Source organism: Lytechinus variegatus, chromosome 1 (assembly GCF_018143015.1).
Source record: "Lytechinus variegatus isolate NC3 chromosome 1, Lvar_3.0, whole genome shotgun sequence".
In the NCBI taxonomy this organism is placed as follows: Eukaryota; Metazoa; Echinodermata; class Echinoidea; order Temnopleuroida; family Toxopneustidae; genus Lytechinus; species Lytechinus variegatus.
Genome location: NC_054740.1, coordinates 67,834,402 through 67,860,597, shown reverse-complemented (window position 1 = coordinate 67,860,597; position 26,196 = coordinate 67,834,402). Strand labels below are relative to the sequence as shown.

At 36.0% G+C, this 26,196-nt stretch overlaps 1 protein-coding gene and 1 long non-coding RNA gene across 3 annotated transcripts; both read right to left on the bottom strand.

Moving 5' to 3' along the window:
- Positions 1 to 1,007: 1,007 nt before the first annotated feature.
- On the bottom strand, positions 1,008 to 25,360 carry LOC121420703 (dual specificity tyrosine-phosphorylation-regulated kinase 4-like). 2 transcript variants are annotated; one of them, XM_041615370.1, is made up of 14 exons: positions 24,822 to 25,360; positions 12,188 to 12,289; positions 10,421 to 10,614; positions 9,232 to 9,296; positions 8,577 to 8,740; positions 6,803 to 6,939; positions 6,312 to 6,452; positions 5,648 to 5,868; positions 5,055 to 5,227; positions 4,479 to 4,539; positions 3,711 to 3,840; positions 2,778 to 3,184; positions 2,001 to 2,137; positions 1,008 to 1,666 (listed from the first exon to the last, which is right to left on the bottom strand). In XM_041615370.1, exons 1-14 carry the CDS (start codon positions 24,852 to 24,854, stop codon positions 1,523 to 1,525), a joined length of 2,109 nt encoding a protein of 702 aa, XP_041471304.1. In that variant the 5' UTR covers positions 24,855 to 25,360; the 3' UTR covers positions 1,008 to 1,522. The 2 variants fall into 2 exon arrangements, with proteins under 2 accessions (XP_041471304.1, XP_041471298.1); XM_041615364.1 differs by having other exon boundaries at positions 2,001 to 2,140; positions 24,822 to 25,357.
- Positions 14,961 to 19,497, bottom strand: LOC121420720. Its single transcript, XR_005970809.1, has 3 exons — positions 19,221 to 19,497; positions 16,399 to 16,542; positions 14,961 to 15,547 (listed from the first exon to the last, which is right to left on the bottom strand). It is a non-coding gene; the product is annotated as an uncharacterized LOC121420720 (long non-coding RNA).
- Positions 25,361 to 26,196: the final 836 nt, after the last annotated feature.

The window sequence follows — 26,196 nt, the reverse complement described above, 5'->3', positions numbered from 1 at the left end:
CTTGTATGTACACATGTATCTTTGTGAGTGTTTGTATTTCAAAATGGAACTTGACTTGTACTGCAAAACAATGTCAGTCTATATCCTTAAGTGCCAGACATACAGATCTAAGTAGTCATGGACCTAAAGTACAGATGTGGTAGGTCCATGATGTAATAGTGCTATTAATAAAGAAGCCCCCCCCTCAAGTTCTGAATGTGAAATCTCATTAGAATCAAAGTGCATTTACTGATTAATGTTGGGTCAAGGATATCTCCCTATGTTCTGACCAAAGTATATGCAATATATTGGAGAAATCTTATCTCATGTCCTTCGCCTCATGGTTCCAGGATGCAGTCTCTGAAAGGTATCCTAAATGAGGCATTTTGGGTAGTCAGTTCTTGATAGAATGACAACTGGAACTTCCCATAATTAGATAACTGACAATGAAGATGATGCAAAAAGAAGAAAAAAGATGCTGATGCTGTTCCCCTCCAGGGGACAGGTGACACCAAAGAAATAATAATAATGATGGTGAAAACATCAGATGAGCTACTTGAATGATATCCTCAGGTAGGCACTTGTGATCATGTTTCAATGTTGACTTTCAAATGGAATCTATCTTAATAATAATATTCCGCTTTTATATAGCGCTTAATCCATCGGAACGACGTTTCTAAGCGCTTTACAGATATATTATTACCCCGGTCATCGGATTCAATCAGTCATTCCCGCACACAATGTGTGCACATCCTCCACTCCCTGGGGAGTATTCCAGTCAGTCGCCTGTGAGGCGCACACAATACTGGACAAGCTACAATGACTTTCACATCCTACCGGGTACCCATTTAGCACCTGGGTCAAGAGTGGCAAAGTGTGGATTAACGCCTTGCCAAAGGACGCCAGACCGTGGTGGGATTCGAACACACGACCCTCTGTTTACAAGGCGAGAGTCAGAACCACTACACCACGGCTCCTCCACGTTTTCGGTTTTATACTTGACTTTCAGCTGGAATGGTGATGATTGGTGGTGATGGTGTAAAATTTTGAAAGTGATGCTGAATGTGCACAAATGGTAGGTGTTGTCTTTGACTGGTGTCTTCAGATAGGCACTTCTGATCACACCACTCACTCGGAACACGGTGGCTCTCATGTGCAATCAACCTTCAAAGACTGAGTGGCACAGATGTGTGATGTCTTCAGATAGGCACACCACCCACTCAGAACATGATGACATATTTCATCATTCTTCAACGACTGATGGATGGTACAGATGTCCGAATCGTGATCCTCTGAGCTCAAAGAAAAGGTGCATGGGTGCAGGTCTGAAGATATGATCTTCTTTGTTTTTGTCCTCATGGGCATATGACCCCTTCCTTTTAAAAGTAGGCACCCTCGAGATCATCATATAGGATCCATTCCACTAGATTTCTACAAACTACAGCTCCTAAGGAGTCCTCACTGCTGAGCCATGCAGTTGTTCCTAGTCTACCTCTAATGAGTCCTGTGCTCTACAAACAAGGGTAACAACTGTCCTCCTACGCTATACAATCCTCGGTAAGAATTGGCCGCTTTGTTTTGTCTCGTTCTTTTCATCGAGTTCTAAGTTTTCAATAATCTTCTCCGAATCCTCAACCTCAATGACCTCCATAGAGGGGGCTTTATCTTCCGCAAGAAGTGGCTTGACCTGTGAGATTGTCAAATTAGACAGAAAAAAAAATCATGATGGCAATGCTTTGTTCGGGTAAAAAGAAATCACCCTTTTAATCCCTTAAACTCACACATTCTTTTATGGTGGCAGATTGTTTAGTGTAACTGGACCAACCCTTTGGAACAAACTCATAAAAAATTTCTTTGCATGATCAAATAGTAAATACATGTAATAGGCATATTTTGGCTCATTTCTTTGTTATATCATGATACAAGTTTTTTCTATATTAAAGAATACATAGAGAAGCATCATGTTTATTATAATACATCATTAATATTGTTATCATTATTACCCCTATCTCTAAACTAACCTTATTAACTGGTTTCTCTGCTGTCAGGTCAACGTTCCCAAGTTGAATTGGTGGCATGACAAAATCAGACTTGGTATTTAGATTAGACTTTTCTCTTGAAAGTCGCAATCCATTTTTCTTCAGGACTTCTGAGGAATCTTCTGTAAACACAGAAAAGATGAACGATATGCAGTATAACATACATTGCAATCATGATATGAATTTGTATCACCTAGTAACTACAACATATTTGGTAACAAATTATTTTTCATGGTTGCACTGGTTGCTTGGATGGTCTATTAATTATCTAAAATTATACTTCGTCTCAATAAAACATCATTGGGGAAGAAGGATTTACCAGTACCACACTATTCTCAGCAAGTAAGAATCATCTGTAAGTAAGGAAAAGAAGCAAGATATGTAATTTAACTTTCGATATATTGAAATGATGAAATTACTTTGTAACACTGATATATTTTGTAGCAAATTAATGCTTGGATTGTCTGTTCTCTTCTCTATATCATACTTAATTTTGATAAAGTATAATTAGGAAAAAACAAATTAACCCATTCGATTACCAAATAATTCTTAGAAAGAAAGTATTAAAACAAATCAAAGCAGACATCATTAAATGAAAATAAAAAGATTGATCTCATCAAAGTTTCCGGAAGAACTCAGATGCACTCTCATTTACTTCTAATCCTTAATTGTAAAAGGGATTGCAACAAACTATAGGCTTGTTCTTGTCTAAAACAATAACAGAAAAAAAATCCATCTTTACAGAGACACTTCACCTACCTGTATTTTCCTTAGTTGAGTTGCTCTGCTTCTCCTTCCTTTCCCTCACCCTTGCACTGCCCTTGGCGCTCCCTTTGGCGCTGCCCTTGGCCTGGACCACGCCCTTATTCACCGCCGGCAGCTGGAAGACCCCTCCACTTGACCCTTCACCCTTGACCTCCTGCTCCTTAGATGCCGCTTCCTCCTTTTGCATCTCTCTGACAGTTTGCTGGTGATGCGTACTGTGTTGATGCTTGTTTCTATGGTGATGATGATGGTGATTGGTGGTGGAGGCGGTGGATGAGGAGGAGGAAGCGGTGACGTTGGATGACCGGTGTTTGTCCTTGGATTTGGCATGTGGGATGCCCTCTTGGATGAAGGCATGCTGCAAGGCTTGGTCTGGCGATATCCTCTGGGAGGGATCCCATCTAAGAAGCAATCAATCAACATCAGATTATCAAAAATAACTCTTAATAGTGCAAAGACAATGAATCACATCTACGCCTTATTTCCTATAGATTTAGATTATGGTAACATTGTCTTCATGGTATCTACAGTGGAATCTGTGATTTTGACTAGCTGCTAGTGCTAGGCCATGGGTTCAAAACCCAGAAGAGGAGTTATTTCTTTCAGCAAGAAATTAGTCCACAATATTAACAATAACAGGCCTTTAAATCACACCTTCTCTATTCCAAGGTGCACTATTATTATCATTACCTTATTACCCCAGCTGTAGCTCAAGTTGCTGCTTCCTGTGCATTCAAGGAATCAATTCTGCCCGGTACCCATTCGCCTCACCTGGGTTGAGTGCAGCCTAAAGGAAACTACACCATGGCTTAGATTCCCACCCATCATACTCTATTTAAAAGTCCAGAGACTGAGTCACATGGCCACAAAACTCCACAATGCCCCCCCCCCCTCCTCTCCACCCCAAAATTGTCAGAAAATGCTTACTCTAAACATCTCTTGATAAAGTCTAAGAACTGAGGATCGCCTGTCTTGACTGCATAACCCAGATCCTTTGTGTTGGGTCGCCTCTTCTTTCCTTTACTGTTTGTAATGCACCTTGGGTTCCCTCTTGAATCTATCATAAAATATACAAATAAGATCATTGCTATACATTAATTATAACAACCACCAACAAATAAGACAACCTTTCTGTGTGTTCACGAATACTGCTTCTCATTGGAGCATTATTTTGTAAAAGAAAACTGTCTGTAGATGACTGGCTATACAGAACGATTTCACTGGTTCAATTAATCTACGGCAAAGTGCTATTCAGAAAAATTGGTCTTTCTTTAATTGCAAACTGAAATTTTTTATTGTAGATCAGGGGACCGTTTCATGAAGCTGTTCGTAATTTAAGAGCGACTTTGAGAATGACCGGTGGACCTTTCTTACGCACTTAACCATTGCAGATGAATGTACCATTTTCCACAAGAAAGGATCACCAGTCGTTCTTAAAGTCGCTCTTAACTTACAAACAGCTTTATGAAACACCTGTCCACGAGACTCTGCTGGTTTTTTTTAATGATCTTTATGTCCCAATGATAAAACATGCCTAGATAGGATTAAATTATTTGTCAATGCAACTGTAATAGAATTGCAGTCAAAGTAATGCGACTTTTAAAAAAAGTTCAATGAGCTTTGAGCCATTTCTGTCTGTAATGCTTTGTTATTTGATGTTATGAGAGATCGTAACTAGGTATGTCAAGCTCTTACCAAAGAATAGTCTTCTCCTTTGAGCTTCTTCAATGATGTGAGGTGGAGGAAGTCCAAAGATCTGAGGGAAAGTAAATGATGAAGAGGAAAAATTGAGGTATCTACATATGAATGACCCAAGCAAGTAAAATTACTTACTTGAAATCAACTCGAGAATTTTTTCTAAAAAGTGATTATTAAACAATTCTCGTGTTAAACATTGAAAACACATTTTTGCAATGAATTTTACTCCAACTGTCTTTCATATAGAAGGGGTAATGAAATGGTGTGTCTGATTATATATCCTTTGCACAAATAAAACCATTTTCAAGAATTCATATCACACAACATATAACAACTTCTTGTCTGATGTCACAAAATAAAAAATTTGAAAATTAACTAGAACTATCACTGAAGGTGAATAATACCCCTACCATAAGCTGTTACCACAGCAACAGTTTCCAACACAAGTCTTGCATACTTTCACTATCACTTTTCTCAATTTCTATTCTGCATTTACTAAAACCAATTTATTATCAGGGTGGAGTTGCCCTCGAATAACTCTGTTACTGGGTATTATTACTGCCATTAACTCACCTCCATGATGCATGCTAGTTGCTCCACCTCATTCTCCCCTGGGAAGAGCGGGTAGCCTGTATAGAGCTCCGCCAGGATACAGCCAAAGCTCCACATGTCAATAGGGAGACCATAGGGGAGCCCAAGGATCACCTCCGGGGATCGGTAGAAACGGGACTGGATGTAGGTGTACACTGGAGAAAAGAGCATGTGAAGTGAAAAAAAATGATTGATTCAATCCCTTAAGTGTGCTGTTTGCAAGTAACTATCTCATGACTAGCTGGTGGCTAACTTAATAAGTGATTGGATATATTGATCTAAGTACATGACAGTTCAGCTCAAGTAAATAAAGAAAAAAGAGACTTGTTAGTCAAATGAGGATATTGGTCAATATTTCTTTAACTTGGGGCACTTCTAGGAGGAATTTCTGGCTCCGTCTGACTGTATCTGCATCTCTTTATCTCTCTCTCTCTCTCTCCCTCTCTCACTCCATCTGTCTGTTTTGTATCTCTCTGTCCATCAGTGTCTGTCTCTGTCTTTAGCTCCCCCTCTCTCCTTCTGTCTCTGTCCGCCTCTCTCACTCTCATTATCTTCATGCTGCTCTGTAAACATACCTCTCTGGTGTTCATAGCAACTGGAGCCAAAGTCAATGACCTTGATTGAACTCTGACCCTTTTGTCTGAGTAGAATGTTCTCTGGTTTAAGATCACAGTGGATGATGTGTTCTTTGTGTAACATGCGTAGGCACTGCAGCAGGGAGAAGGCAAACCGACGGATGAGGGCAACGCTGAAGCCCTGGAAGTTGTTTTTCTTGATTAATTCATACAGATTCATACTGCAGGATTGGGATAAAAGAAATGGTAGAATTTACTCATCGAGTGATAAACAAACATTTTGTTTCATTTCATCATTGTGTTCATGTTCATCATCATCATCATTATCACTACCACCAACACCATCAATATTGTCATCATCCTCATCATGATCATCATGATCATCATCACTACCACCAACACCATCAATATCATCATCATCATCATAATCATCATCCTCATCCTCAACCTCATCATCATCGTCATCACCACTACCAACAACACCATCAATATATCACCACCACCACCACCATCATCATCATCATCATCATCATCACCATCATCATCATCATCACCATCATCATCATCCTCCTCTTCCTCCTCCTTTCTTCTCCTTCTCAATGATTCTCAGGTATAATAATCCTCCTCTCGTTCTCAAAGCCAAATCTTTGAGGTTCATACTCACCCTAATAATTCAAAGGTGATACATAAATGGTTTCTAAAGTAGAAGTATTCTCTCATGTGGATCACATTGTGTGAGTTGTCTCTGTCTTTTCTCCTTAGTGCATCTAATATCTTGACTTCTATTAATGCCTGGTGGTGAAATCTGATCACAAAAGAAACAAAATCAATTATAATAATTATTATTCATAGTATAAACAATGAACAAATTGCACTTTACAAAAAAGTGTTGTTGTAGAGTGCGTAAAATAATAATACAAAGCAATAAATGCAGTTTCGAATTTTCTTACATTCATATTTTTTTGCTGACCACGTGAATTGTTCTTCGTAATGATCAAAATCATACTTTACAAATTAATGTTTCTGTACAATATAGAAATTCACACTGAATTATCTTTTTCAAGAAAGAATACATGGTATATGAAATAGCAGTTTATTCTCCATCCAAAATTCAGGAGCTAAAAACAGTGAACAGGGGAAAAAAAATCTACTCACCTTTTCTTATTGCGTATAATCTTAATTGCAATCATCTCTCCTAGCTTGTGATCATAGGCTTTGACGACTTGACCAAATGACCCTTTACCTATGACCTCTAAGATCTCATATCTGTATGCTAAATGATCATGTAATACCTGAAAAAAAATAATCATGATGAATTCAATAATTGCAGCATTTTTAACCTGAATAACTGTGTTGGTGCAATTCCATTTCTTTCAGTTGATCTTTGGGGGCTGATGTTACCATCATTATATGATGAAAAGTCACCCATATTTACCACATGATAACCCATATTTACATAAATAGAAGCGAGAAAGTTAAAAGAAATCCATTTCATATCCATCTTAAATCAGACGGTAAATAAATAAATAAAAAATAAATGTTTATTTAATAAATTTGATTTTCTTTTCTTAGCAGATCAAAATATGTATAACCTAAATCAACAACAGCTTTAATGAGTAAGCAAAATAAAATCCATTTCATATCCATCTTAAATCCTCTCTATCCCACAAAAAGGAAAAGATTTTATATAAATCAAACTATCTAGGACAGACCCATGAACCGCTGCCTTTTAACACGATATCTCAATTTGAGGAAACAACCACTCAACATTCTAACAAAAGGCTGATCGTCTTTTATGACGTCAAACTAAAAACATGACATTTTGATGAATCAGGTCCAATTAGATCATACAATTACCAGCTTTTGTGTTTGAAACTCATTTCAAGGCTACTTTAATTAAATCAACATTACGCGATTCGATGAGCCAGCATAATGGCCTCGTAACACAAGGTGGGGCATAGCAATATTGGTAATATTACTGTTTCTTGCTAATGAAAGTTGATTGGGGGTTAATTGTAGGTCGATACACAGAAGCCAGTGCAGAAGGAGATAATGGCAAAGATCGTTTTGAATACTGACCTGGGGGGTGTTTCACAAAGATTTAGAATGACCTAGAGTCGCAGTTAAATATTGACATGTATATGATATGCAACGAGCATTTGATCAATACGCAGTAGTGCGCATCCTCTTGGCATGATCTGACCAATGCGGTGATGTCTTTTACACCGCATGCAACTAGGCATTTAAATGCTACTCTAAGTTATACTTAAATCATTGTGAAACACCCCCCAGGTGCCCGTTGCATGAAACTTTTTACCTGAGAAAACTCAGGTTGTTTTTACAGGAGTTTTTGCCCCGTGTCAAAGTCAATGGCAGAAATCATATTAACCTTAGTTTTTAGTTTTTACCAGAGTTTTCTCAGGTAAAAAGTTTTATGCAACAGGCCCCTGGTGTTAAACCAATAGCATAAATCATGAAACATATATCCATCGCGGCATGAATTTTTCTTAAGGGTTTTTCTGCTTTTAAATGTTTAGTTCACATCGTACAAGCTAAGCTTTTGAGTGAATACCCCCATATCCACAGATAGCTGTCTATTGCTATTTAAAGTCAGCTACAAAAGGATATTTATCAAAAGAGCTCATCACCAGTTGTGTGATAAGTCAATAATAATTTCTGAACATCTTAATGAAACACCCACTTGTGCCCAACATCGTGAAGCTTAGTGACTGATTAATGGGAAGTAATCTAAGATTAATTACATTGAATATTGTACACGATCAATCTTAAAAATCAGTCCTATAATAATAATTAACAACATTTATATAGCGCTTATCACAAAGAATGTCTCTAAGTGCTTAAGGAAAATAAATAGGAAGACAAGAAATTGATCAATATTATATCACAGGGCCCGGATGACGAAACATACCTTAATATATGAGCCATTCTCGTCATCATAGCCATTGTTCTGCGACGCCCCTTGGACACCCTCGACTTTCTTGGCCTCTGGGCCCAAGAACCAGACCTCCTGGTAGTCCAGGATCTCTGCTTCTTCAAAGACCGTCAGCTTGTCTCGGTAGTACATCATGGCTTCTGTAATCATACAGGGGAAAGAGGGGAAATGAGTACTAACCAGGAATATCTTTTGATCTAAGAAATGGTTCATCAATGGTTCCATGTTTATCAGCATTTCAAACATCACTTTTTGTGTCCGTTGAGGACATGCACAAAACATATGAAGATGAAATTGAAAGTAGTGAAATCTTAGATAAAGGTAAGTTACCATGCAGATTAAGTTTGGCAAACACATGCTAAACCCAGCAAAAGGATTGATGGGCATATTTTTCATTTATGCACAGCTGCATTTTATTGGATAATTTTTTTGTCTGAAATACATTTTCTTTTTATATTTCACAAATTTTGTGAAATTAAACATAAACACACCAAATAATAAAAAGTAACAAATAAGGTTGATGTAATTATACCAATAGGTGCTATTTTGACTATTTTAACACCAGAGTAAAACAACTGGGATGGTCATCTATGTACACCAATTAACATCACAGTTTTTAATGTGAACTTACCATTCGGTTTCATGTGTACTCTGCCTTCTTTCCCTTCATTCTTAGATGTTCTTTTCAGTTCATCTCTGTAAATACATCAAATCGAATTCAATAAAATGCTATAAATGAAGCTATACGTTTCATTTCTGTTCATTTTATCATCATATTCATTAAGATGAGATTAGTTTTTTCTAACACAAAATTGATATAAAATTTTGAAAAAAAAGGTCAAGTGGATAGATAGTGAAGCACTAAAACAGAATACATATCTTAAAATAATTGTGTGATCATTTAAAAGTTAAGTCTGTTGAGCAATTTTAATATATACCCTTCACCCCCAAAATACTAATATTGTGAATAAGCATACAGTACCCCTTACATGTCCCTTCTTGTCTGCCTGTCTCTCTCTCTCTCTTTCAATCCTTTTCTGTCCCCCTCTTTTTCCCTTTCTCACTCCCATCTCTTCCCTTCCCTCCTTCCATCTCTCACCCTCCCCAGTGGATTCTGTTAAGTCTCCAAGATAGCTTATATCAAACATCACTCATTTTGAGAATGCTGCCCTCTCTTGACCAAACTTGGTAAACACATAATGACAATGGACATGATTGGTTGAAAGTATCACCAAGGTTTCCAAGGCCATGCCCTGTACAGGACCATGTGTATGTATACAGTGTAATGAGGGGGAATGGTGTGTTTCCATAGGGAGTGAACATGGGATCACAAAGTGTTTGCTAGTCATATAGTTTTGTGTTAAAATACACTTTCATTTAAAATGTTTGAAATTAATCCTTCAAAGCTCTTACTAAAAATATATTGAAAAAAGAAGAGCTATTTCAACAATTTAAATAAAAAGAAAAACCTTCACTGAAAATGTAAATTGATATGTACATGTATTCCCTAAAATTCAAAAATGCTACTCCAGGGGAGCGTTTCATGAAAGGACTTGTCAGACCTTTTATCCGGCAAGTCCCATTTTATCCGACAGTTGCCATAGTAACAGTGCTTCTTAGCCAATCAATATCAAGAAAATTTGTCAGATCTGACAACATATCAGACAAAAATGTTGATGAAACACTCCCCAGATTCAGTCTCAGATTACCATTTCAAATTATATTCAAAGGTATTAAGAGGGGGCTTTTTTTGTCTGGGGGGGTGTCCATATTCTCTGTATTATAGTAGACAAATGAAAGAAAAAAATAGATTAACTTACAATTTGGTAGGTTGTCTATGAGCCTTTATATGTTCGCCAATGGTTGTCTGGTGAATACCAGAGGCCACTAGGTGCCCCTGAACATTGGTGAGCTGGGGTAAGGACTCCCCCATGGTGCTACTCTTAGGGCCTAAGGAAAGCTGAGGAAACGTGGTCTGACCTGAGGTCGCCGGTGGAAGACTGTTGGAGAGTTTCTGATAGTGGGATGAAAGGAGACATAAATGCAAAAAAAAATAGAATGGAGACAGTAAAATAACAAGGGGAGCACGAGCATACAGATGGGGGCCTTGAATTAAAGTTGTGTATTTAAATGGTCAAAAATTTTGCTCGCTTGCTTCGTTTGCTCCTTTTTAGAATTATTTTCTGCTACTCCTTGTCTGGCTCATCACGCCCCTGAAGGGGGGGGGGGAGTAAATAATAGGGAGGGGAAATTGAGGTTGAACAGTAAGAGAGAGAAGAGGAGACATAGTAGAGGGAATGGGCGAGAAAAAGGGATCTCTGAAAAGGGAGTTTATGAGAAAATGTTTTTATATTCAAGAGGAACAAATATCACTTGCTGTTTGTAGTATTAGGCCTTGATAAATGTCAAACAGCTTGATAAGATGGTCTAGATAAAAAGGAGAAGAAGATAAGGAGGAGGAAGAGCAGGAGGAGGAGAAGGAAGAAAAAAAAGAAGGAAAAGGTAGAGGAGGAGAAAAAGGGAAAGAATTCTCTCTGTGGAATTGTCCTTTCAAAACACTTCTTCTGCGATATCAAAACATATATTTTCTCTTTCATAAATCTTAAAAACGCATTTTCATTCCACTGCTATATTTCCATTCAATAACTATCTGTAAACATGATATTCATAATCGCCATATCCCTTTCCAAGGCCAATGTAAAAAGCTCTAATACATGTGGCTTCTTCCTTTCATCCCGATGCTGATCCTTGCTTGCCCCCGAGACAAATTTCAGGCTTTCTCCTCATGGAATGAAAGAATGAATCCAAGAAAGTCTTCCAGCCTCCACACTGCTAGGGTTTCAGCCTTAAAATAGCTAGGAGGGTATGAAATATTGGTTCAACACTATATATTCTTACAAATGAATACACAAGGTCTCTTAATTTTCTTCCCTTACCCCCCCCCCCCCCTTCATCATTTTCTTGCTGCACTATCATGGGATTTATGCCAGAGCTAAAGTGGGTTAACAATCAACCACCCATGTTATTGAGACTTCAGTTAATGGGTAAGGAAAATTCTCCTTTATCACGATTCTCCCATAACATCCCCTAGTGGCAAGGCTAATTGGTTGTCTATTCTGTTTGATGGAAAGCTTTTGAGATGTCCATGTATTTCCATTGGCTTCTTGAAAAATAGTTTGTGCTACCTACAAGAATTAATTGGTTCCTTGGAAGGTTACTACTGCCAATGAGAAATGTGGAGACTGAATGATTTCAACGTATTCCAACGGGTTAACTGGTTGCTTTTGCTTTGCTGCAATTGTGAAAGACACATTTGTCAGTAAGACAGCATCCTATTTCTAAACATAAGAAATACATTTGATTATTTCGGAATTACCAAGCCCTTTTGAAAAAAGCCATTTAGAATTTGTTTATACAAGAAATGAAATCTGTTATCACTAATAATGATAGTAATAATAATATCTACAAAATAAGCTACAATAATGACCAATTTTTCTATGTTTTTCTATTATTTTCTGCCGTTTCCATTTAAAAATTGTGCTATTATTATAGTTATTGTATCAAAAATGATATTGATTGTTATTTACCTCATTTTGAAGGCCATTAGCTCTCCGTCCAAGAACACCATTGATCTGGATGGGCTGACTGGCTTTGACTGCTCCATTGCTTATGTGGTTCTTTTCTCGAGTCTGTTAGGATAAACAAGAAGAACAGACCAGATATTACTATTTGGTTTCAAATTTAATTGTTGAGGCCCAGTGGATAAGCCTCTGGACTTTGAAATAGTGTCTGGGTTTGATTCCCAGGCATGCCATGATTTCGGTCAGCAAGAAATAGATCCATATTGTGCTTCACTGAACCCAGGTGAGGTAACTGGGTACCCGGTAGAATTAAGCTATAGCTCGAGCTAAAGCTGGGGGTATAAATGGTTGCGCTTTGTATCCTCTGGCAAAAAGCGCTATTATAACAATGATGTAAGAAAAGTAGCATATAACAAAAGAGAAGAAGAAATCTGCCTACTTCTAATAAACCTGAAGTCTTCATCCCATAAATGTATGTCGCACAGATTTAAAATCCATCAGTGTTTTCATTTCACCACAACTATACAATAAAATCCAATGGGAGTTTCAATTTCACTCAATTTCCACTGCCACAACCCACAATGCTGATAATTCTTCGCAAGTAAGAGCCAGAGTGATTCCGTCACTCAAATATCATTTCACGTTACGTCCCTTCATATGGGTGGTATTAAAAGTACATTTGAAAATGGTCAGCAGCAAGTTGATCCTTTAAAAGGACAACAGTGCTCTGTGATCAGGGCCCTGTTGCATAAAAGTTTATGTATTGATTTATGTCATGATTTATGTCACGATTTACGTCATATAGCATAAATCATGACATAAACACAAATAATGACATAAATCCGTTGCATAAAGCTTTATGTCTGAAATCGCGACATAAAATCATGACATATATCCTTTTGAATGACATAAATTTATGTCGTGATTAAAATCAAGACATAAACGGCGGCTTTCTGCAATAAGTGACTTAAGGGTAATTTTACGATCATTTTCTATAATTATGCCCTCTGTAATTTGATGATATTTTGAGTTTTACTTGGACTTTCGAAATAATTTTTGTGTCATTGGATAGCATATGATGTATTCTTTCAATATTTGAAAAACGAACAATCATAAATCTTTCCCTTATTTTTATAAGCAAAACTAGGCCTAAGCATAATAGTTAATGTGTTTACTTCGTTGAGGATAGGACATTTTCCTTAGAATGATGACATAATTTATATCAACGCCACATATTTTTCAAGCACCACCCTACCTCCCAAAATGATGATAATAACTCTGACTTTCAGTCTAGAATCGCCCCTTTTGTGCTTAATTCAAATTTGATTAAAAAAGAAATTTGGTACGCACACTGGGTGATTTCAAGTCCGGTGTTGGCGTTGGTATTGGAATTTGAATTGCTTCCCGTAGCTTTAAAATATATTTTGTGTGTAAGAATTCATGTTGCCATGGTAACGGCATATTATATGACATATAATTGGTAAAAACTTTCAGTTTTAATTACTAGATCAATTTTAACAAATTTTCATGAAATTTGGTTCATATATTGAGTTTGAGGTAAAGATGTGAGAGACACATATTTTATGTGTGTCGGAAATCATGTTGCCATGGTTACCACATACTATTTAACCCAAATTAGGTAAAAATCTATTGGTTCCTGCTTCTTGGTTAGTTTTCAACCAATTCTCATGAAATTTGGCTCACACATTGGTCTCGAGGTAAAAAAGTAAAGGACATATTTTTTTAATGTGTCGGAATCGTGTTGCCGTGGTAACAATATATATGTCAGAAATTAGGCAAAATCTTGCGGTTCAAACTACTTCATAAGTAATGCTCATGACTTGCTAGTGGAGGTCTCCTTCACAGAGAACAATATTTGTATCAGTCATTCCCAAACCATGAACACCGATTGCAAACCATGCATATATCCCTGTAATCAATGATTATTTTTTTTTCTTTATAATTTAAATTTCGTATTTTATAAGCATGTCATGGAACCACCTTGCCAATGCAGTTGGGGCGAGGGTTACAAATGTGGAAGCACAATGAGGGAATTTCTTCAAGAAAATATTTGACAGAAAAAAAAAACAAGCCTAAATAAAAAAGAAAAGAGACGGGGTTTAATCCTTGCCCAAAACTGGCGATTAGAGATGGGGCGATGGGGGGGGGGGGTCCACTTTAAAATATGCTCACTTATTGCCCAAATTCCAAGAGGAGTGCACATGAGGGGCCACTACTCATCACGGCTTTGTGCCTTAATTGGGACACGTTCATACCACCTGTATCCCTTAATCCATACCTCTGTCACCAATCATTTACATTTATTCATCTTTGAGCACCAGGCCATTTTCTTTCTATCTCTCTCTCTCATCAAATGTAACCCCCCCCCCCCGAAAAAAGATGCTTTATCCTTTTATCGCTTTCATTATCTCCCTCCCTCCGAGATTAGGCCACTATCATTCACGAAATTTATCTTTACAATTCTCTATACATCTCTCCCTCTCTGTTAATGACTCTTTCACATTTATACTTTTTCATTTCCCTTTTCCCTTTCTAATTCACCTCGCCCGCGCTTTCTCATTATTACTTATACATTGCATCTCTACATAGATCTATCTCACTTTCATTTCTCGCCCTCAATTACTTTCCAAATTTGATAAAAACAATCCTACAATTTTCTACAAATATTAATACTATTTTTAGTAGGGAAACAAGTTTGTTCTGAGGGGCAAATCATATTTTGACCACCCTCACCCCCCCCATCCACGATTCAATAAAATAAACAAAGAGATGAAGCAAAAAGAATGACATTTCATGTAAATTTATTACTTTTAAAATAAATACACACTAAAATTTGTGAAACAATGTTATCTTGTCACCTGTCCTATGACTTTATAAACATGATTAAAGTGGAACTTGGATTTAGATAAAATGTTTTTTTCATACATTATATACTATACTATTCATAAATATTTCCACTTAAAGATGAAGATTTCTGTAATATCATGAAGAGGAACTCAGTGTTGTTATTTATTCTTCTTCTCCTTTTCTCCTCTTCCACCCCTCTTCTTTTTCTTCTTCTCCTCCTCCTTCTTGGTTGTCTTCTTTTCTACTTATTGTTTATTTGTATTAGTATGACCTATCATCATTTACATTATAATAATTTTATGATAATCATAAAATATATTCACAATGTCAATATAATGATTATTATCTTTGTAAAATAGAACTTTTGTTAATGTTCAAATTTTTAAAGCGTTTTTAGGATACTTGAGTAATAGATTTATGAACAGTAATATAGTTCCCTTGCCAGGTGCTATCAGGTCCATGACGTCACCTCTTCAACAGTCTTGACTCTTGAACAATCTGAAATAAGAAGAATCAGTGAAAACAACTTTAGCTACCCAACTTGATAATAGCAGAGTGTTCACATACATTTACATGTATGATGTATCTCTAAAATATTATGAAAGAGCCTTTTGAGATTGCAATCACAAGCATAATGAAAAAAAATATAGAATGTTAAATAAAAATTGGGTAAATAGCTTCTGAATATTATTTCTTATATCCTTATAATTAAAGTCAGAATATATTTAATTTCAATCGAGTCATTTGAGAAAATTTTCATATGTGGTGTTACTTGAAAATGAAAATATACATGTACCCTTCTACTACTACTATTATTTTATTCTTAAATGCACTTAAATTGTGTTTATGCTTGTAAGCTCTCATTGTTAGTCTCTTTGTTGAGATTCTAATAAAATATAAATCAACCAAATCTGAATCTCTTGCAAAAGTTAAGTGGAAAATAACTGTTACAATAGTATGGATCCAATAGCCTTCCTAGATGTTGTTTTCACTTTGACAAGTTACATTGTTGTTGCTCTTACATGTACATATTTTTGAAAATGCATTCCATAATAATATTATCATTAATTGAAATATTAAGAGGGCTCAGTTGTCTATTAAAACTTGAATTTCTATAAAAAATCATGAGATTGATATTATCCATTTTGTGAGTAAATTTAAGATGAATTTATTACAAGATGTGGATGAATTTTAAGAGATTCATATTTGAAAATTACTATAACAGGACATCACATTTACAACTGCTCTTAAGAACAATAAAATAAACAATAATAAATATTACCGTACAGTAGTATACTTGTATTTACAAGTAGAATGTTCAATAAACTCAACTTTACATAAAGACTCACCTTCATACTAGAAGCTTGAACCCCTGATCCAAAGAGAGACTTCTTGTTCAATGGCAGACCGTGGAAGAGTGTCTGGACTTCCCTCTCTTTCAGTTGCTGTGCCCCTTTCTCTCTTTACCTCTTCTCACCGTTTGTGTGGGTCACCTGTTAGAGAAAAGTGAATACCAAATTTTTCATATAGTAACAGATGAGAATGAATTCATATTTACATTTTGTATAAAAAACAACTGAAGTCCCTTCTTTTAAAAAATATATTTTTATCATTAGAGATTTTGTCAAATATATTTGACAGGGGTGTTTGTACAGCTATACACAATATTTTATTTTAAGGCAAATGAGGTCTAGTCTTTCAGCCTTGAAATGGTTTGATGAACACACTAAAAATCGGGATTCAAATTTTAACCTTAGGAGTTGGTGCAATAAGGGGTGCTAATTGTTTAATAAGTTATATTAATCACCATAGGACGCAGATTTGAACCATGTAATAGAGGTTAAAAATTTGAACATTTTTAATCTTTAAGTACTATTATGCACCTTTATAAAAGGTTAAATGTTGCCCCTTTTATTGTGTAAACGAACTTTATGGGTGCAAACAATAACAAGGCCACTTTTTTGCACCTTTTATCACTTAGGGTGCAATATTAAAAGGATAGTACAAGTGATTCATTTAGGCTTTATTTTGTTTAATGTTAGAAAAATGATTCACACACTCAATATATGAATACTTCTAATGAAGATAGGATTTGATAGGTAAGAAAATTGTAGGCCCTATAATTCTATTATTTATACAATTAGGGATTTTCTTTAACTTCAAATTGCCAGGGTTTGTTTTCTAAAAAAAAGCACCCCTCTAATAATTCATCTAAAAAATCCTCTTTACAGTAAATAGGTAAAAGGAATAGAATGTACTATAAGGAATTCTTAATAACAGTCATCAAGAGAATTTCATTTATCATGGTTATTTTTATCCACAGATCAGAAACCAAATCCTGTAGTTACCAGTAGTTGAAATGCCTTTTCTCCAAGCACATTATTTGTGCACTGTTTTGTAAAGTAATAGAAAAGGCATTTGATAATTTTTTTTTAATCTGTAAAACAAATCAAGGAACTGAAATGTGTATCCATCATAGATGTACTTTAATATCTTTATTAGATATTAACATACAACGTAGTCATCAGTTTTTCGTGAAGTTGCATGTCTTTTCAGTTCAATGTTTAACTTAATTAGTTCAGTGTGTAATTCTTTTTTTTCTCCCCCACCCCCCTTCTTTCCCTTCCTGTTCAGTAGTCTCCAGTCTTCGTTAACACAGAGGGTGACCCAGGATTTTCTAAATTATTTTATCACCTTTATTACACACCAATCACTTTGTTGTTTTTTCTGAACGGAGAGGGACCCCCCCCCACTCGCTGCTAGGGTCTTATACTCCACACATGTTATTGTAGTGCACATCTACCAACTAATGAATCATCTAGGCCTCTACTCCTGGCACTAGAAAACAATATTATATTAGAGCTAGACACCCTATTCCATAGCTCTACCATAAACCCAGGGGGCTCCATCACAGTAGCGTCCGCAGTGGAGGACCCGTCTCCCAAAAGTCTAAGTTTAATTGTATTTGAATTTTGATGTCAGAGTTAAAAAGTCAGGCTTAAGATTAGACATAGAATAGATCTAAAGTAACTTTTGTAGTTCTAGTAGATCTATAATGTTACTTGTTTCATATAAATGATAGAGATAGGCCCCACAAATGATTAGTTTACTAATGATGTAAACACAATTTTGGGGCCCTGAGCTAGATCTATTCTAGATCTCTTGTATTGCTAAACTAGATTAGGTCTCGATTTTGATCTATTAATAAAAATATGAATGGAAGGAGCCCCAGTCAGACTCAGTCCAGGGGCAGGGCTGCACTACCTCATTCACTGGCCAGGACCAAGGCCCAAACCAGGGTAGGCCTAGACTAGAGTCTAGACTAAATTGTATGGCCAGCTCAGCTCACCTAAGTAACTAAGACAAGTTTAACTTATATTATTTTAGAGCTAGACTAAGTCTAAATTAGACCCTAGACTTGATCTAGTCCTAGATAGAAAACTAGATAACAATAGATCTAGACTAGCACTTAATAAAGGGGCCAAGCTTTTACTTGCTAGGGCCTGGCCCTGCATTGACACTGACAGTGACATGCCTAAATTTAAGGGGTTTTTTTAAATCTCCGAACATAGGCTCAGCACAACTAATTATTTAGGCCTGGGCTAGGCCCTCACGGTGAGTGACAGAGCTGTTTTGTATAGACTCTAGAGTGTCTAGTCTAGACTTCTAGTCTAATCTTAGACAGTTCGGCTCTAAGTCTAACGTTAGACTAGGCCTAACGAGTAATGTTAACATAGATCTTTCCAGGAAGAACAGTGATGCTCTTAAAAAACCTTTAATTTCAAATCAATGAATGAAAATGTCCAATAAAATGTCGTGAAGATTAATTAAAACTGTTTTCTGTCAGTGTTCATCCCATGAATTATTTGTGTTTATCCGACGCCGAACCTTAAAATCAATGTTCAATGTCGTAAAGATTATTTAGCACTGTTCTGTTGTTGTTGATTCCATGCATTATTTGTCTTTGTCAGACGCCGGAACCTCCGGCTAGCACTGCCAGCGTTGTACGGCTAAGAGCAGCCGGAGAGTATCCGAGCAATCATTACATAAAATTGACGGCGATAATGATTTATTTAAAACATCTCCTCATACTTAGAAACTTTTAATTTTGGTCAGAACGTGAGATATATCTATTATCTACGATATACAACAATGAAAATTTGATACATACCAAAATAGGCCTCTATCCCGACCAAATAGAAAGCCGAAGACCCTTTTTCGCAAGAGCTTCCTGCGGCTGAAAAATGACAACTTATGCCAAGTTTATGTCAACAGGCTCGTTCATGACTATTCAGTTTATGTAATGATGATTAAATCGCGTCATAAGCTAAAACAATACATAAATATTTTTATGCAACGAAATTTATGTCAACGGCATAAGCTATGCATGATTTTATGTCATGATCGAAATTTATGTCATTATGACATAAATTTTTATGCAACAGGGCCCAGATGTAATAAACAGCTACACAATTGACTTAAAATGACACCAAATTTAACCATCAATTCAAAACTCGACAACCAAAACTATCTTTCGATTCATTCAGAGCAGAGGTAATTAAAGTTGCCGACTGACAGCTCAGTGTACATCCTGGCATATCTTGTGTAAAGGTGAAATTCATTACGGAATTACAAATAGACTCGGGCAGGTGTTGTGCTCGTATATTAAAGATAGAAAAACGGCTGCTGTTTGATTGTACAATTCGACTTGATACTATTCATCTTGCACAGTGGAGGCAAAAATAGCCAAATCGATAATGACACAGGCTGCTTCATGTTTGGGTTTCATGATATTTGTTTCCAGTTGAAGATGGAGTCAACTAAGCTGAGTTGAATTAATATTTCTACTGTCATATTTTCATAAAAACAAAATTGGTGAAAGGAATTTCATTGGCGTACTGGGCATGTGCTTTTCCCCAGATATGTCCTCATTCTTACTGATATAATAATAATAATGATTATAACTTAGTCTTGAACAAACTATGAACAAACTATTCAGGATTAATGATAATGATTCGAAGAATTATACAAGGCAGGAAATTATTCATTTTTCTTCAATTTTCAGGGGGCTACATGTCCTTTTCACAACATACATACTAAATCTGCAAAAGTGGATGAAACTTTAACATGCAGTGAATAGGGATTTTCCAGTGCTCTTCAGTGCATTAATGGTAATTATTTTTCCCTGTAATATATTATTTTCGTCCTCAAGATCATTGCCAAAACGCTTATTATCAATGCAGATAATATTTTATAAAATGAATTTCTTTCAATATCTAGATCATCTTGTGATTTTTTAAATTGATTGCAGGGAAACAAACCTTGCACTTCCTTTCATTTGCTTTTATTTCATAAATTGTATCCATTCTTAAATTTCAGATCAAGGGTGCATGGATTTGGCTTAGTTTGGGTCAATGATACATTGCCATTCAACTTGATTTTAATTTGTTTGTTTTGGCGTTCAGATCTCACCCTAGCCAACAACATGTTTTGTCTTTGAATGATTCATTATATCTTGTTATTGCCTTGACTATTCTATCATGTCAATATTGAACCAACAGGTTTGAAAATCTATAGCTTTGCCAGAGTTTGACATTACAAAAGACCTCATTATTTAGATGACACTCGCCGAGGCCACAATATCAAAGGCCTATCTTTAGATAGAGCAAAGGAACGCTTTATTCCTCATTCAACGTCACAGACCGGTCACTCACTTCTTGCTTCCATGGCATGCAGGGATCATTGAAAGAGTCGGTGACGCTTTCTGCGCAGATTCACGTGAACACATGTCGGTCAGTTCAGCGCACAATGGAGTATTGATCAGGAGTCGATCCGCACGCCGACGATTGTTATTTTGCCTACTCTTCTTTTGATTGCATTGTGCTAACTCTGCCAAGTCATTATTGATCGTACCCTTGTTGAATACCTACACCAAATTCAGTTGTACTTTTGGGTGAAAGGAAAGACGTGGGGGTCGTATGAGAGAAGAACAATGTACCTGTTGCCGGTATGCATTTTATGTGCTAATTGATGGCTCACGACAGTCAATAAAGCTGGCATAAATTTTCAGTAACATAAATGCCAAAAAGGCAAGGGAATTGTTAAAATGAGCACAAATGATCAATGATTTCCAAATTTCATGAGAAGAAAAGTTTCTGGTATATAAACTTACATGTATATTCCCCCCCCCCCCTTGAAAAAAAATGTTTATCAATATGATTTTCATATCCATATATGTCCTAATGTTATTCATATTCATCTCAATTTCTCAACAGCAACACCTTTCCAAGGAGGATAATATTCAATGGACAATGTCTCCTTAAATTGACATAGTAAATTTGTAATGCATAAATAAAGGAAATTATCTTAAAATCAAACATAGGAACCTTCTCCAAACACAAGAATTGGAGATGTCATAAAATCAAACTCTCTTTCTATCCTAAATAGATAATACTGATGAAAAAGTGTTTTTTTGTTCAACAAATCAACAAAATACATTAATTTTGTGACCATATTTTGAATTAAATGTTTATTTGATGGAAAAGACAGGAAATTACACATTATTTTCAGTAAAAATCTCCAAGACTTCCATGGTATTCAATTGTTTTTTTTTCTCAATTAAACTGAGATATAGTTTCCTTATCATTGAGAAAAACCTGCTTTTCAAATGAGGATGTTATCATCTCTAAAGAAGTTTTAAAATATTTTCTTAGCTAAAAATATTTGTAAAAAAACCCCTAAAGCATTGACTGAAAAAGAAAAGATGAATTCTTTCGGCAAATAATCTCATCCAATAAAACATGTAGTGTTTGCTATAACCATTTCAAATAAGCAAAAGTGCATTACATTTACCGTGTTAATTTTAATTCTATCTGTGCTCCAGAAAAAAAAAATAGTTAACCCAATAAGGCATATATTTCACACTTATCTCTTCATTATGTTATGGAATTTAGGATGTATTTCTTTTTGTGGACATTACAAGTACTTTGCTTTCACGCTGGAATAAAAAAAGGTATTTTTCTTATTGGATGGGTATAAAAGCACTCAATGTTCCATCAATGTAACTGGTACATTATGCTTGATCATTTCATTGAGTAGCCAAAGTACCGCAAACTAATGCATATTTGAGCAGTCATTATAAGTACTTGAACAAATTACCACTACAAAAGGAGTGGCTTTAAAGACAAGTCCCAAGTGAAGTTTCTCATGGAAGAGCTCCTTATGAGGAGAGAGGTGTATGCACTGTAAAGAATCAGCAAACAGACAAACATTCTGGTACATTTGCACAAGAACACATTACATTTGCTTTGTAGAGTAAGAATAGAATGATACACATAGTGCAGTCACCATGCACATCTGTAGCCTACAGATAAAGTGGAATGTATGAGTCTGAGAGTGAATTATTTCCATGATTCATATGCCCTTTCATCACTTTTATCTTACATAGCACCAGTTATGCATAATACACAAAAACAGGGATGCCAGCCTTGTAAGAAGAATTTCAATTTCTTTTGATGATACAAAGTATTTTCAGCCATTCTGCAATAGACATGACTGTGACCATATTAAGACCTGAAAAGGGGAAATATATTTTTCATAAAACCTGCTGTATTTTTGTCAAATAAGATCTGAAATACTGCAATAAGAGGGAAATCATTGGTCATCTCTGCAAAAGAAGGTGGTTTGAAGAATTGGACTTTTATCTTTCTCCAACTGATGTCACTGCTTTTTCAGGTAACAAGCTCAGAGCTTCATTTCAAGAGCAAATTCACTCCAACAACCCCCCCCAAAAAAAAAATAATAATAATAAAATTCTCCCTTCTCACAATTAAAATCAAGAATTCTCAACCACACCTGAGGTCTAACCATTAATACAATCAAGATAGTCTTACACTCTTGTTATGTTTGCCTACATCTGATCTGCTGTATGTGTGTTAATTGTTGAAGAGTATAGGTCTACTTAAATCATATGCATGTTAATGAGGACTGGACCAACAGAAGGACTTTTCTGTTAGTGAAGTACCCCCATGCAAATAAGTAAGAGTTTTATACACAATGAGGTGAGGGAATGATCACAATACTTTTCTGTATAAAAAATAATGCAGGTGCAGAGATAACAAGCTTGATGAATAGCCATACTGTTTAAACAGTTACACATGTACATGTACAGTTGTAACATGCCAACATTGCAAGTCCTTTATAAACTGGAGAAATCATTATTATTAAAAAAAATTAATAGGGGCACTTTTCTCCCCAACTCTATGGCATTTGAAAGAGATAGTAATTATGGGTAATTTTTTTTTCTCCTGCCAAAAATAGGGAGTGTCCCAATACAATAGGTGCAATTTGCATGGTAGTTTTGCATTTCAAGTTCGTTTTTAGGGGGTGCTCTAGTTCTCTGCATGCCTGCTTCTGCATTGTTTTGTGGTATCCCAAATAACCTGACAGACATGTAGTTAAACAGTTGCTGTTTCAATTTCTATTTTACCACAAAATGTCTCAATGTAGTTTTTAGGTCTAAACATAAATATTTCAGTCTCAACACTTCTGTCATAATGTAAAACATTTCATCATGATTCAGTTTAGGGTAAAAAGAGGGCATGTATTAACTGAGACCTCTTAATGGACTTATGTACACACTATACAGTGAGGCAAAAGTGAATGGAAAACGAAGGGAAAACATTCATTTTCATTCAAATATTCCCTCTTTATGTAATTTACTTTATCAACAATGAGCAAATATACATTCTGCATGATATCTTAACCCATAATTTTTATCAAATACTCGTGACTCCAGACAATGAGACAAGATGGATATTTAAAACTTTTAAACCCCTATTCAATATATTTAGTACATAAAGGCAGATCATTAGGTATTAATTTTCCAATACGAATTAATGATTGAATCCGTTGTTAATAATAAATAAGATAAAGGCCTTTCCATCTTTTTTTTCTTTTCTTTTTTTTTGGGGGGGGTTGCTCATCTCACAAGTCTGAGTTTGGGACCGTTGCATTTCAAAACGGATTTCTCGAATTAATAAATGATTTTAACCCTTTCTAGCTGTAATATTAATAGATAAGTCCATCAAAAAGTGCTTATGCACTGCAGATTCCATACCTGAAAATATATTTACTTTAAAAAGTGTACATATTTCTTATATTCAAAACCTTCTTCTTCCTGGATCTGGATGCTTTTTCTGTAAGCGTATAAGCATGGGTTATGCACATTTGATTATGATTGCTGTTTTAATGCACTTCTGAAAAGGAAAGTATACAGTGCAATGCACTTTTGCATTGTTCATATCATGGATGTCTCACTAACAATTCCCTGGTCAAAATGTCAAGAAAGTGTACTTCAAGAAGAGTTACAACTATGTTAAATTTGCCACTGTTGTAACTACATGTAACACGGAAGCCTTGATTGTGATTGGCTGGCAAGCCCTGTTACCCTGGTAACTGCATAATGGCAAAGTTACCACTCACCAAGTTAACAATTCCCTGGTCAAAATGTCAAGAAAGTGTACTTCAAGAAGAGTTACAACTATGTTAAATTTGCCACTGTTGTAACTACATGTAACACGGAAGCCTTGATTGTGATTGGCTGGCAAGCCCTGTTACCCTGGTAACTGCATAATGGCAAAGTTACCATAATTGTGAGTCTTCATGATCATGCCCTAAAGGCTATACTGACAGATAATGATGGAGAGATAGAGGAAAACATTTACTTTCAACTAATCATAAATAAATAATAAAAAAAACACTGGCTCATTACCTTGGGAGGTATGCATCTATAAGGTGCGGCCATCTAAGATGCTAATCAAAATGAAAAAAAAAAGCTCTGTAAACTCCTTACATAGTAACCAATATTCGGTTCCTTCTCGGTCCAAGGGTACATTTCCAATTTCGTGCCATAGTCCTCTGCTTGAAATACAAAGAATGCAACGAATGTATAATATCTGAGGCTGCCTCAAAACATCACCATCGTATTTCTAATGCATCCATCCTGGCACATTTATGACCAATGAACATACAATGCCATTATCTCAAAGAAAATGAAAACCTAGATGCTTATATCAGTCCTTGCTGCTTTTGTCATAATGAAAGTAATTTACAGATGTAGATATTGGATGATGTGATGAATTTCCCAAATGACAAATAAAAAACGTACAGGAAGCTCAACCAAGCAGTCTTTGGGGAGTCTCTCTCTCTTTCCTTGCCTTCCTCACTAATAATGTCTCCTCGATACCATTAATTATCTCACAAAGCTGAACTAATGAACCACAGTGACTTGTCAAGCTCTCAAATGATCAATACAAGACAATAGACTAAACACCCCATGTTACAAAACTAACACCACATCATGATAATAAAACATCAATACACAGCAAAGGTGTTCCAAGGAGTTCACCAAGGGGACATTCATTGCTATGGCAACCAGAATCGTCTGTGACACCATTTTGTACGAGGGCGTCGCCTCGTGTTGCCAAGTCAAGAACATTTAAATGGTGCTTTACAAATTATTAATGGATTGCATGTTAGTCCATCTATGTACTTATTAGATCATTGACTTTCTCTTATTCTCTATACATACCTCTCTTTATAGAAGATGCTGCAAGACAGATAATTACTTATCGCCATTCTTCTAATTTCTCCATCTTCCCTCCTTTTCTCCTTCTTTACCTCATCTCATCTACCACCCCATTCTCTTCTCTCCACCCCTTCCTTCTTTCTTCTTGTTCTTTTTGTTGTTCTTCTTCTCCTCTTCCTTCTCATCCCCTCCTCCTTTTCCTCCTCCTCCCTCTCCTTCCCATTCTCCTTCCTCTCTCTTCTTTCCCCTCTACCACCCCCCCCCCTCTCTCTCTGTCCAGTGGTTCATAAATAATACATGTGCATTCACGGTCAGGTTTGGATGAGCCATTGTCTTTCTACCATGCAGGCAGCCAAGCATTCAAGGTGACAGGACATCTTGATATCACACTTAAGTGATCTACTTTTGAGCCATCTTCAAGACTTCAAGGATGTAAATGAATTTCAAAGGGACTCTTTTCAAGAAAGACTTGACTTTATATTTCTTCAACAGTAATACAGAGACAACTCTTAACACTTCATGTGCATTTTGCGCAAATGGGGGGAAATGCATATAAAAC

What these genes read in the sequence shown, in the direction of transcription:
- LOC121420703 (XM_041615364.1), bottom strand. Translation starts at nt 24,854, where the DNA reads ATGGCCGCACCTTATAGATGCATACCTCCCAAG. An exon ending in ATAGATGCATACCTCCCAAG is followed by an intron (nt 12,290 to 24,821) that starts GTAATGAGCCAG and finishes TTATCCTAACAG; the next exon opens with ACTCGAGAAAAGAACCACAT. An exon ending in CAGAGAAACCAGTTAATAAG is followed by an intron (nt 1,667 to 2,000) that starts GTTAGTTTAGAG and finishes ACAATCTCACAG; the next exon opens with GTCAAGCCACTTCTTGCGGA.